Source organism: Gopherus flavomarginatus, chromosome 3 (genome assembly GCF_025201925.1).
Source record: "Gopherus flavomarginatus isolate rGopFla2 chromosome 3, rGopFla2.mat.asm, whole genome shotgun sequence".
NCBI classification, from domain to species: Eukaryota; Metazoa; Chordata; order Testudines; family Testudinidae; genus Gopherus; species Gopherus flavomarginatus.
In genome coordinates this window covers 240,864,497-240,877,796 of record NC_066619.1, presented here as the reverse complement: position 1 = coordinate 240,877,796, position 13,300 = coordinate 240,864,497, and the positions used below count along the sequence as shown (strand labels likewise).

Here is a 13,300-nt window from a genome sequence, read left to right as displayed (position 1 = left end):
AAGAAATTAAAAGGAACAGTTACAAAGGTGAAACGCCTGCAAGCTGCATGGTACCTATTTAAAACCACCATAATATAGACTCCAACTAAATGTATACCCCAAATAAAAAACAAATAGGAAGACAACAAAAAAAAAATGCCACTATGGCTAAACAGCTGAATAAAAGAGGTGGTTAGAGGCAAGCAGCACCCTTTAAAAAATGGAAGTCAAATCCTACCAAGGAAAATAAAAACGTGCATAAACTCTGGCAAGTCAAGTGTAAAAGTATAATTAGGCAGGCCAAAAAGAATTTGAAGAGCAACGGGCAAAAGACACACAAACAGCAAATAATTTTTTTAAGCAAAACAGAAGCAGAAAGCCTGATGCACAATCAGTGGGGTGCCACTGGATGATCACACCGCTAAAGGAACACTCAAGGAAGACAAGGTTGTTCCACAGAAGCTAAATGAATTTTCTGCATCAGTTTTCACTGCAAAGGATGTGAGAGAGATCCCCGCACCTTGCCACTCTTTTTATGTGGCAAATCTGAGGGACTTTTCCAGATTGAGGTGTCAGTAGAGGAGGCTTTGGAATAAAAGTGATAAATTAAACAGTAATAAAGCACCTAAGAGTTCTGAAGGAACTCAAATATGAAATTCTAGAACCACTAACTCTGGTATGTAACTTATTGCTTAAATCAGCCTCTATATCAGATGACTGGCTGATAACTAATGTGCCGCCAACATTTTTTAAAAGCCCCAAAGGCGATCTCGGCAATTACACCCCGCTAAGCCTAACTTTAGTACCATGCAAACTGTTTGAAATGCCAGAACAGAATAGAACTATCAGACATGTAGATGAACATATGTTGGGGAAGAGTCAACACGGCTTTTATAAAGGAAAATCATGCCTCAGCACTCTATTAGAATTCTTTAATAGTATCAACAAAAGAGCAGACAAGCTGATATAACATACTTGGACTTTCAGAACACCTTTGACAAGATCCAACACCAGAGGTCCTTAAGCAAAGTAAGCAGTCATGACATAAGAGGGAAGGTCTTCTCATAACTGGGTAAAAGATAAGAAACAAAATGCTGGAATACATGGGGAGAGAGATAAATATTTGTGTCCCCCAGGGATCTTTACTATAAGGTGACCAGATGTCCTGATCTTATAGGGACAGTCCCGATAGTTGGGGCTTTTTCTTATATAGGCACCTATTTTCCCCCACCCCCGGTCCCGATTTTTCACACTTACTATCTGGTCACCCTACTTTACTAGGACAGGTGCTGTTCAACAAATTCATAAATTATCTAGAAAAGGGGGTGAACAGTGAGGTGGAAAAGTTTACAGATTATACAAAATCACTTAAGATAGTTAAGTCCAAAGCTGACTGCAAAGAGTTACAAAGCAATCTCACAAAACTGGGTGACTGGACAAAATGGCAGATGAAAGGCAATGTTGATAAGTGAAAAATAATAGATATTGGAAAAAATAATCCCAAATCTAAAAGTACAAAATGGTGGGATCTAAATTAGCTGTTACCTCCCAAGAAAAATCTTGAAGCCATAGTGGATACATCTGTTCAATGAGCAACGGCAGTCAAAAAGCCAACAGAATGTTAGGTACCATTAAAAAGGGATAGATGATAAAAACAGTAAAATATCATAATGCTACTATATAAATCCATGGTATGCCAACACTTTGAATACTGCATGCAGTTCTGGTCACCCCATCCCAAAATAGATGCATTAGAACTGGAAAAGGTCCAGCGATGGTCAACAAAAATTACTAGGGATATGCAGCAGCTTCCATATGAGAAGAGATTAAAAAGACTGGGATTGTTCAATTTAGAAAAATGACAACTAAGGAAAGATATGATAGAGGGCTATAATCACGAATGGTATGGAGAAAGTGAATAAGGAAGTGTTATATAACCCTTCACATTAACACAAGAACCAGGGTTCACCTAATGAAATTAACAGACAACTGGTTTAAAATAAGCATAAGTATGAGCTTCTTTACACAATGCCCAGTCAACCTGTGAATTTTATTAGCAGGGGATGTTGTGAAAGCCAAAACTATAACTGGGCTCAAAAAAGAATTAGGTAAGTTAATGAAGGACAATCCATCAGTGGCTATCAGCCAGGATAGTCAGGGATGCAATCCTATGCTCCAGGTGTCCCTAAACCGCTACCTTCGAGAAGCTGGGAATGGACAGCAGGGGATCACTTGATAATTGCACTGCTCTATTCATTTCCTCTGAACAATCTAGCATTGACCACTGTCAGAAGACAGTATGACCAGTCTTGTGTTTTTATTTAACTATGGACAATTTAAAAAACTATTTTAATAAGTTAATCTACAACAGAGCCAAATGTGAATTTATAAAACAACTTCCATGCTTAAGTTATCCCAAAGCACTTTACAAAGTAAAGAATTAAATACTGATCATGTAGTGACAGTGTAAGTAAACTGACATTTTTATCTAGGATAATTCACTTAACTTTGGAATTTGTTTGTAGAACAGAACGGGATGAAAACCACGATCATATAGCAACTTTTTACAGTGTCTTTAATCAGTTAGAGGCACATCTGGCTTAAAACACAGTTTATATCCACACAATACATAGTTAATATATGAATCTTAACTGTCCACCACGTGTCAGCTATCTAGTGTGGCACACTCTTTAGTTTAACCAATTAGGCACACAGTTCTGCAGTGTGGACATACCTCCAACCATGGCACTAGCAATTAAAACTAGTTCTCCAATAACCGTGAAGTTAAGACATCCAAAATGAACTTTACCCATGTCACAAGGGTACCAATTTATGGGTCTAATCCAATACACACTGAAGTCAATGCAATTCATTAAGAGCCTGATTCTATTCCTTATGCCTATGCTACCCTTGAGGGCCTTCCTCGCTACATCATCCAGAAGATGCAGGCCGATTCAGAATTCTCATCACTTTATTTTGCAGGATGTAGTGCTCACAACATTGTCCAGATTTTGAACAGTTGTAAGCAGCAGATCAGCCTCATTCACCACCCGTAATCATAGGCAGAAAGAGGGAGTGGGGGAAGAAAACTTTTAAAAACAAAAACAAAAACACGAGTCCTGGGTGAGACTGCTGCTGTTGATGCAAAATGGGACAGGTTTCCAGAATGACCCAAGCTGCAATAATAAAAAATTGAAAATAGTAATAAATAAATAAATTAATAATAGCAGCACATTATTACAAGTATTAGGTCTAGATGACAAAATTCAGTTTTGATGGCAGAAAGCTGTACAGACACAAATCAAATAATGGTTTTGTGATCAGTTAAGTTGACTGTGGCTTTCACTGGTTAGACTAGAATCAAAAACTGTGTGGACAGGCCCAAAGATGGCCAAAACACAGTCATATTCTAATTTTTCCAAAGAGAGCCATGGCATCTCTAGTTTACTCACGGGCAGCCACCAGAGGCTGGCAGAGACCTCAGCTTCAAGGTATACTGTCCGGTTAATTTATGCCTAACTTGTAAAGGTTTGTTTTTTCAAAACCTACAAACTAACTTTTTAAAACTCCATTAGAAACAAGTATATGTTTGTTTTTAAAAGAGCATGCTTTCTTACAGAAAAGAGGAGAAAAAAACCCTCTTCCATCTGCTACTGACCAGAAAATTATGTCGTATCTCATCTTATAGACTTGGACACAGTAATCTATATATTCATGGACTTCCAGACTTGATATTACAAATATCTAGGAATGGCACTTTACCCATGTTCTCCACACCACACTAGCTCCCCATTCTCTATAGACTCCAATTCAAGATCTCTAAAACCCTTTGGAGATAGTCAGCCAGAGCCAGTCCGGAGACATTTCCTCTACAATTATGACCCCTCACAATTATGTTCCACTGGAATAATGAAAAAAATTAACTTTTGGTGAGGCTCATGAGTGCAAGAGATAGAGCTTTCACAAGAGATGGAACCACACTATGGAACTCACTTATGCAAGAGATAACCACAGGTTTTGGCACTTCCAAAATTAAATGCAAAAAACTTATTTCTCAAATATATTTTTTAATGTATACAGAGGAACATTTTTTCCCATCACCTATAAAACTAATCAAATTACTTCTTCTAGGGGATTAAAGAATAATTTGTTTGTTCTGTTTTTCAATACTTGTGAGACACCCAGCTACTACAGTGATGAGAGCCATATAATCAGATTAGACAGCCAGAAACCTTCTAGTCCTACATAGTACACCATCCATCCTGAGCATGGACCCAAATCCTAGCTTAAGACTTGAATCTTCAACTCTCTGGCCCAAAGACCACAATACTACCAATTGAGTGACTCTGATATTTAATCAATACCTTTCTTTATCCTCTACTTTCAGCGTACATTTAAAAATAATATGCCATGGCACAGAAGTTAACAAGGCAAATCTGAATGTACTGTATTGGAAAAAAATTGATTTAAAGCCATCTGTAAACCTCAGAGTCCACAAAACAAAAAAAGGAGAGAAAAATACTTGTAACAATCCCTTTTACTTATGAAAGTTTAACAACTTTGTGACTTTATTTACACTATGGGCTTATCTACACATGAAATTATTCCAGAACAGCTATTTCACTCTAAATCCACATGCTACCTTGATCTGAATTAACTCTCAAGTGTAGACAAGCCCTGAATAGTCCAAACACAAAACTTTAAAATCTTTATAATTCAGTAGCAGTGTGTGCACAAAGAAGAAGTCTAATTGTGAAACTCTAGAAATACAGCTTCTACGTTTGTAACGTGCTACAAATTAATGACAGGTAACTTTATAATCAATAATAGCCAACTTTCTAAACTACGATTACTTGTGTGTAATATAATCAACTCCCATCATGCCATGCTTGGACTATGACATATCTTTCAAAACCCTGGAACTCTCAATAATCGTCACATTTAAAAACAAATTTAGCTTCCTGTAATCCATATTTGCAATTCCACTTCTGACCCTTTGTGGGTAGTTTAATTTATTTCATGTCAAATTAAAATATTAGCTTACAAAACACACAAATTAGTACACTGATGATTCAACCTCTCACCGCTTTAGGTGAATACATAAAAGCAGACATGGCAATATGGTACCAAAGTGACAAAAGTAAATCATAGACCTTTGAAAAAGAAATAATACAAATTTTGCCAGGAGGATCTGGAGGTAAGTGATATGCATGTCAAGTACATCAAAAAACTCTGGAGTTCCCAAGGGAGAGATGAAAACGTTTGTTTAGTTGGGTAGTGCTTAAAGGGGCAAATGCTGAGAGGTGAGGAGAAGAGACACTTACCTTCAACCGTTTGACCACCTCATCGTTCGTAATTTTGTCTGTTATCTCCTTTACTCCGGGAGGATAGTAGATGATCTTGCCATCGGCAGGAGGTTTTGGTTGGGTAGCAGGAAAGTCCATTCTGGTGCCACTGGTTATAAACTTTCCTTCTCCACAGTCCTCTACCGGCCTCTATCGGTCAGAAAACAAAAGTTCAGCGGAACAGAGACGACTTTCAGCCCTCTTTTTCCATTTCTAAACCTCAATTCACAGAAGGCCCCACTTAATATCATGAGGGCAAAAATCCTGCACTCCAACCCCTTGGGGAGGACTTCACTGATGCCCCTCACAAAGCCACCTCTCTCCCCCAAACTGCTGCCTTTCCAACCTCCTCCAGCGCCTCCTTTCAGTGCGAGGCTTCTCCAGTCCAACATTATTAGTTTGCAGCCTCATATTTTACAATGAAATTTTAACCCGGATCAAAGGATGCCCCAAGTTTAAAGCCCATTATAGCCAAAGGGGGGGTCGGGGAGGGCCAAATCCTGGCCCCAGCGGGTCTCTGGGGCCGTCACAGAAGCCTCAGAGCTGGGAGACGAGGCCTAAGCAGTTAGGCCTCAAAACTATCAGGAGGCAAAGAGACCAACGGGGGAGGGAGGAAGGAGGTGGCTGGGATCCCAAACAAAACCCCGCTGCCGGCCAGCCAGCCCCGCGCAGCTAAGTGCTGAGCCCCACACCTGGCCCCTACCTCCCCCCGGAGAAGGGGGGCAGCCCCCCCGGGAGGGGACCAGGCCACTCTCCACTTTTCATTTGTTCCTTCAACTTCAAGTGCCCTCAGCCCCAGGCCCCCTCCCCGCCCCTGAGCCCCTCACCCAACTAGCTCTGCGAAGCCTACAAAGAGCCTCCCTCCCCCAGTGCTGCCGCGGGGCGGGGAGGAGGGAAGCGGGACCCAGAGCCGCCTTTACCTCATGCAGCTCCGGAAGGTGCAGCATTGAGTAGCCTCCGTGCCGGGTGGGTGCTGCAGCTGCTCCGTCACCGCCGGCCGGCCGGCGCCCTGCTTGCTCCCGCTGCCTCCTTGCTCCGCGGTGCGACGGCGGCTCCTGCCCCGGGAGAGGTGAGGGGAGGAGGCTGCTCGGCGGCGGCAGGAGCGGGGGTGAGAGGGGGAGGCTCAGGCGGAGCGTGCGCCGCGCCGCGGGGACACAGTGCCGCTCTCCGTCCGGCCGGGGAAGAACAGCCCAGGAGGAGGCTCCGCGCTACTCTTCCCCCCACCCCCCGGGGCCTGGCCCAGCAGCGCCGCCCAGCCGGGATCCCCGCCCCAGCCTGGCAATAAAGCCCGCGCCCCGGCTCGTCTCTCTCGCGCCTTGTGCCTAGCGCTGGCAGGGCTGGCAGTACTGGGCAGCACCGCAGCAGCGCCGCCTCCCGCTTGGCGCCAAAACCAACAGCGGTCCCGAGCTGACCGGCGGCGGGGGCTGGCCGATCCCGACGGGCCAGGAAGAAGCGGGGGATGAGGGGACAGCCAGGGGCTGCTCATCACCGTGTCCCCTGCATAGCAGCTTGAGCACGGTCGGGGTCTCAGGGCGAGTGTGACAGGCGGACGGGAGAGAACCCCCTGTTCGGGCACTGCCCGCTCCAGCAGGGCTGAGCTGCCCCCGGGGCTTAGGGGGTCACTGCAGGGCGAGCTGGGAGCAGAAGAGGAAACCCGCGGGAATCCTGCAGAGGTGGGGCGTCCCTCCGCGTGAGTCAGGAAAATGCCTTTGCCTTCTGGCTCTGCTCTGAGCCCCGAGGCCGCGCTAGGCCACTCACTGCTAGCTTCTCCTGTGAGCAGGTGCTACCTGGCTTGCTGGAGTGGCACCAGCGGCTTCCCGCGATTCCAGTTGTTTTGTTCCCCAAGGTTCTAGCCATTACTCTGGTTATCAACTTCCCTGGTGTATTAATCCTTTGCCTGTCCTACCTTTGTTCTGTTCTCCTTGCAGGTTGCCCCAGAAAGAAGTGCAATTAATTTTGCTGAGCTGCATTTTTCTTCATATCTCAACTAGCTTTTGAACATTCATGTTTGCTTTTGACTTTAACTTTTCTTGCTGCTGTTAAGCTCTGATCAGTGCAATGATTTTTCCCATGTTTTATTTATTTCCAGTGGCACCCATTGCTTTCTAATCAGAGAAGAAGCCTATGTCCAAGTAACCCCCAAGCTAAGGATAAACAAGGGAAGTAACAGAGATTGGATAGGAGAAGGGGATCAACATCTGTACATGTACATGTATAAACTTGTAACCAAGTTATTTGTCAAACATGACATTGTCAGCTAACAAGTTTCTCAGGTATCCCCACAGATGCAAGTCTTCAGGAGGATCTTGACTATACAGAGAGAATGAGAGCTTGTGAATGAGCTGAGGAAGGCCCTTACATGCAAAAACCATAGCTGTTTAATAGTCTTTCATCTGTTCTTTCCTAGAAATTGAACACATTTGGTTAGGTCTGTGACAGAATGGGATATGTCTTTGTCAAATTATGAATTCCATTTTGTACTGTGTATTGACATGTCTAAACTATCCCAGTTCTTATACTGTTGCCCTTCTAGGCAAAGGTTCTTGACATTTTGTTGAGAGCCTATCACTAAAAAGCAGTCAACCCTGCAATCCCCATGAATAAAGGACTTTTTTTATTTGGTGCCCTACAAGTGGGGTGGGGAAAGCAAAACTGGAGTGGGGCTGGAGATTCTCTGTGAAGTACATGGCAGAGAAACAGAGGTCTACTTAAGAACAGGCTGCTCTGTGCAAGCAGGGGTTAAAGGGGCACAATCCCTCAGCCCTTCTTACATGGGGTATCAGGAAGCACTCTGTCTAATCTGAATTGCTGACAAACTTCTGAATTGGAAAAAGTGGTGAGCTCAGACTAGGGGACGATGCAACCTAAGACTTGTTTTTAAAGATCTGTAACTCAAGTGTTCAAGAGTAAAGTCATGTGATTAAGATATTTCTTTGCTAAGCCTCTGATTCTTGCTTGCCTTCCACGTTGGCTCTGAAGGGATTAAACGAGCAGCCACAAGTGCCTATGGCCTAGATGGAGCCATTGGGGATGCCATGTAGACAATGGAAGATAGGGGGCTTGGGAAGTCTCTGACACTAATTTTTGGGGTCTAGAGCAGCTAGATGGCAACATCCTATGTCCCAAAGAAGGGTGTCAAACAAGAGGCCTGAACAAGTGTAGTCCCAAAGCCAGAAACACTGACTAGACTCCACCCAGACCAATTTGGCTTGGAAGCACCCAGACTGCAGCAATTGGGTCCAGTTGTAACAGACTGGTGTCCACACAGTGGACTAGAGGGCCAACTTTTAACAAGGTCATCCCAAACAAATCAATACAATGTACTTTGTTTTTACTCAAATCAAACTTCAGAGGTACCTTTAGAGCTTGCTAGACCATAGCTAATACTGTTGGACACACTGTAGTGGGATACATTCCAGCAGTGAAATTTCACTGATAGTAATAAGATACAAAAATATGGTCACAATTAACTAATGGACATGGAGAAAGATGACTTATGTTTTTTAAATATTTTTTGAGTTCTTTATTTCCATTTCTGCTTCTTATAGTTTGCTTCCCAAATTAGAGGGGCAAATCAGGCTTACCCATTTCATTATTTTTGTAGCCGGTGTTGCGAGATATTTATGTGCCAGATATGCTAAACATTCGTACACCCCTTCATGCTTTGGCCACCATTCCATAAAACATGCTTCTATGCTGATGATGCTTGTTAAAAAAATGCTTTAATTAAATTTGTGACTTAATTAAGTTTGGGAGGAGGGATAACTCAGTGGTTTGAGCATTAGCTTACTAAACCCAGGGTTGTGAGTTAAATCCTCAAGGGGGCTATTTAGGGATCTGGGACAAAAATCTGTCTGGGGATTAGTCCTGCTTTGAGCAGCAGTGTAGACTAGATGACCTCCTAGGGTTCTATGACTGAACTCCTTGGAGGAGAATTGTGTGTTTCCTGTTCTGTTTTACCCACATCCTGCCATATATTTTATGTTATAGCAGTCTTGGATGATGACCCAGCACATTTGTTTTAAGAACATTTTCACAGCAGATTTGACAGAACACAAAGAAAGTACCAATGTGAGATTTCTAAAAATACCTACAGCACTCAACCCAGGGTTTAAGAATCTGAAGTGCCATCCAAAATCTGAGAGGAACAAGGTGTGGAGCATGCTTTCAAAAGTCTTAAAAGAGCAAAACTCAATTGCAGAAACTACAGAATCCAAACCACCCAAAAAGAAAATCAGCCTTCTGCTGGTGGCATCTGACTCAGATAATGAAAATGAACATATATTGGTCCACTCTGCTTTGGCTCATTATCAAGCAGAACCCGTCATCAGCATGGATGCATGTCCTCTGGATTGGTGGTTGAAGCTTGAAGAGACATATGAATCTTGTAACGCATCTGGCACATAAATATCTTGCAACGCCAGCTACAACAGTGCCATGCAAACATCTGTTCTCACTTTCAGGTGACATTGTAAACAAGAAGTGCTCAGCATTATCTCCTACAAATTGTAACCAAACTTGTTTGTCTGAGCGATTGGCTGAAGTAGTACTGAATGGACTTGTAGGCTCTAAAGTTTTACATTGTTTTATTTTTGAATGCATAATTCTACATTTGTAAGTTCAACTTTCATGATAAAGAGCTTGCATTACAGTACTTGTATTAGGTTAATTGAAAAATTCTATTTTGTTTTTTACAATGCAAATATATTTGTAATAAAAAAAGTAAGCATTGTACACTTTGTATTCTATGTTGTAATTAAAATCAATATATTTGAAAATGTAAAAAACATCCAAAAAGAGTTAAACATGTGGTATTAATAGCACAATTAATGTGATTATTTTTTTAATTGTGTGATTAATCACAATACTTTTAATTGCTTGATAGCCCTAGTTTTTAGCATGTTTTGGTTGATGTAGCATAATTACATTAACCAATTACAAATAAATAAATAAATAGTACTTTAACTTAGAACACATCTGGTTTCTCACAATCAAAGGGAAGCTGCAGTTTCTGGCTCAGTGAAGCCAATGGTGTAATGGAAGTACATTCTCACCTACATTCAGCTTTCATTGAATAGCTTTGAAGCATCCTGTTTCCTGTAAGTAATTTCTTTTAATTATATATTACTGTTTATACTGTGATTTATTTTGTTAGATATGATTAGAATAGTGTGCACTACATTTTATTTTTCCTTTAAAAAGCATTTTTAATCTCACAATTTTTTACAAAAGTGCGTTAGACCCCAATCCTGTAAACATTACACAAATTTTATTTTAACCACTACGCTAATTCCATTCAGTTCAATGAGATTATTTGTGAGGGTGAAGTTAAGCATATGCATTGCAGCACTGGGGGTTCTTAATCTCTGAGCAGGTTTTTCTTTCCTACAAAGAGTTTTGCTCACCAGTCTTGGGATAAATGTTATGAACTGTGATCATATAGAATTTAATGAGCTGCAGAGTCAAACAGGAATCGATGCCTGCCCTGCTGTATGCCATGGAAAGAAATAATTCCCTGATTTCTTTTGGCATTCATGGAGCAGCAGCACATGGTGAATTATTGCTATCAGGCTTGGAAAGTAAGCAGAGTGGTTGAATTGCATTGTTATGTAGATATGGGATGATGACCAGTGGCTGCAGAACTTTTGGATGCACAAAGCCACCTTCCTGGAACTGTATGTGGAGATTGCCTCTGCCCTGTGGTAGAAGGACACCAAAATGAACACTGCCTTCTCAGTGAAGAAGTGTGTGGTAGCTAGCAACTCTAGACTGCTACCACTTAGTTGTGAATCAATTTTGAGTCAGGAAGTATACTGACAGGGTTGTGTTCATGCAAGTGTGCAGGGCTGTTAGTCACATCATGCTGAGGAGGACTATGACTCTGGGAAGCATGTCTGAAGTACCGGATCGCTTTGCAGCAATAGGATTCCCTAACTGTGGTGGAGTGATAGACAGCACACACATCCCAATTTTGACCCCAGACCAGCTTGTGACAGTACATCAATAGAAAGGGCTATTTTATGTTACAGCAGGTGTTTGTGGATCACAGGGGCCCTTTCACAGATAATGCACATTTTCAGGAACGGGCCTGTATAGAAAGTTGCAAGCAAGGACCTTTCTGGACCAGAAAATTCCAAGGGGGATAATTGAAATGCCTATAGTGAGAGCAAATGTCCCCTTACTCTATGTCTCATGCAGCCTTACACTGGAAACATTGAAGTGCTCCTTGCTGCTGCCGCCACCAACAAGTGGAGTAGGTGCAGAATGCAGGCACTGTTTTTATGGTAGGTTAGAGCTCAATGAGGAAAATATTCCTATAGTTAAAGCCTGCTAGATGTGGCATAATATTTGTGAAGGTAAGGGAGAAAGTTTCCCCAAGCATGGAGCATTAAGGTTAAGTGCCTGGCAGCTAATTTTGAGCAGTCAGAAAGCAGGGTTACTAGAGTGGCTCAAAGGGGAGCTAGTCAAATCAGGGAGGCTTTGAAGTAGCATTTTGACAATGAGCCCCAGTAATGTGTCTTTATGAAATGCATTCAGCCAGACTTTATTTACTTGCCAACTGGAATAACCCTTCTAATGATTGCTTCCTGAGTGTGGTTTGTAATCTGCAAACATGCCAATTGCCACTCTGTGAATTTCAGCAGCAACTAGTGCGTGTAGGAGAAAAAGACAATGAATCTATAAGTGCATTTTTATTAAACAGCAATATCCAATACACAGAATTTGATTTCTTCCAAGGGACATGGCACTAAAGAGCACTCTTTTACTGGAGGCTCTCATAGCTGGAATTATCTCAGGTGTCATTAGGGAACCTGCCCAAAGAGGTGGAGAGAGGGACATTGGAGCCAATCTCACGCTTGAGGGTGACCCCTTGCATCCTTATTTATCTTCTGCATGTGTGCTGCTTCAGACTGGGTCCCTATGCTGCTTGCCTGTGTGCCACTTTGACACAGCAAAGTTTCCTACCAGGGGGGTGGGGGAGCAGTTCTGCCAAGGAACCTTTGTCAGAGGGTACCACTAGGAAAGTTTCCTAGAAATCTCTCTGGAGGATTCCCATGAAATCTTGGTGTGTATTAACACTGTTCCACCCCACTGTGTAGCTGCACAGGGGAATGGGAAGAAGATGCAAACACTGCTAGTCTTGTACATTTCTATCCCTTAACCCATTTCTAGCATACTATGAAACAAAGGATAGCTCTACCTCATGTAACGGAGCTGTATCAAATAAAAAATGAACACTTACTAGAGCTCCCCTTTCCTGCATCATGCACAGCAGAGCCAGAGTGTTAGGACTGGCTTGAACCTACCTAGGTCAAGATGTCCTGGCTTGTCATACTACAGGATGACCATGGTGCCTGTCCCACCTCATCCTCCAACTCAACTTTCTCATCCACCACTTTATCCATGGGGTTGAGTCTGGAGGCTGCTGTCTCTTGGCAGCAGAGGTGGGGTCACTGCAGAAGATGGCATCCAGCTCCTTGTAGCAGCGACAAGTCCTCATCACTCTGATGCTGTGCTAGTTTCCCTCCCTTGTGTTTAGCATGCCTGCCTCAGCTCCTTTATCTTTGCACAGTACTGATGCAAGTCCTATTTGTGGCCTTTCTCCAACATGCCACAAGAAATCTGCCTATAGGTACAAAGTTCCTATGGCTGGAGTGGAGCTGGAACTACATAGCCTCATCTCCCCACAGACCCAACAACTCCAGCATGCTCCAAGCAGAAGAGCATGTGCAGCACAGAGCTGCCATGGTCAGCTGGGAAGATAAGATATGAGCAGTCCACACTGAGCAAACAGGAAGTGGAATTTCAAGAATTCCTTTAAAGCAGGAGGGGCAGATGCCTGTCTGCTACTCTGCAGCCAGGTAGAGTTCCAGAGAGTCAGGATGGGAATTGTGGGCAGGGCCGGTGCAACCATTTAGGCAACCTAGGTGGTCACCTAGGGTGCTAGGATTTGGGGGAGCGGCATTTTCTTCCAG

The 13,300-nt window shown here is 42.9% G+C and overlaps 1 protein-coding gene across 3 annotated transcripts in view; it reads right to left on the bottom strand.

Annotated features, from left to right (window-relative positions):
* PDS5A (PDS5 cohesin associated factor A) overlaps window positions 1-6,404 on the bottom strand; it is a 173,020-nt gene extending 166,616 nt beyond the window's left edge. Inside the window, exons 1-2 of one of the 3 annotated variants that reach the window (XM_050947361.1) lie at window positions 6,245-6,404; window positions 5,304-5,474 (exon numbers count right to left, since the gene is read on the bottom strand). In XM_050947361.1, coding sequence (XP_050803318.1) covers window positions 5,304-5,474; window positions 6,245-6,271 — 198 coding nt within the window. In that variant the 5' untranslated portion in view covers window positions 6,272-6,404. Of the gene's footprint in view, window positions 1-5,303; window positions 5,475-6,151; window positions 6,223-6,244 lie in introns of those variants that run through there. The other 2 variants (XM_050947358.1, XM_050947359.1) reach the window with 2 other exon arrangements.
* Between the last annotated feature and the right edge of the window lie 6,896 nt (window positions 6,405-13,300).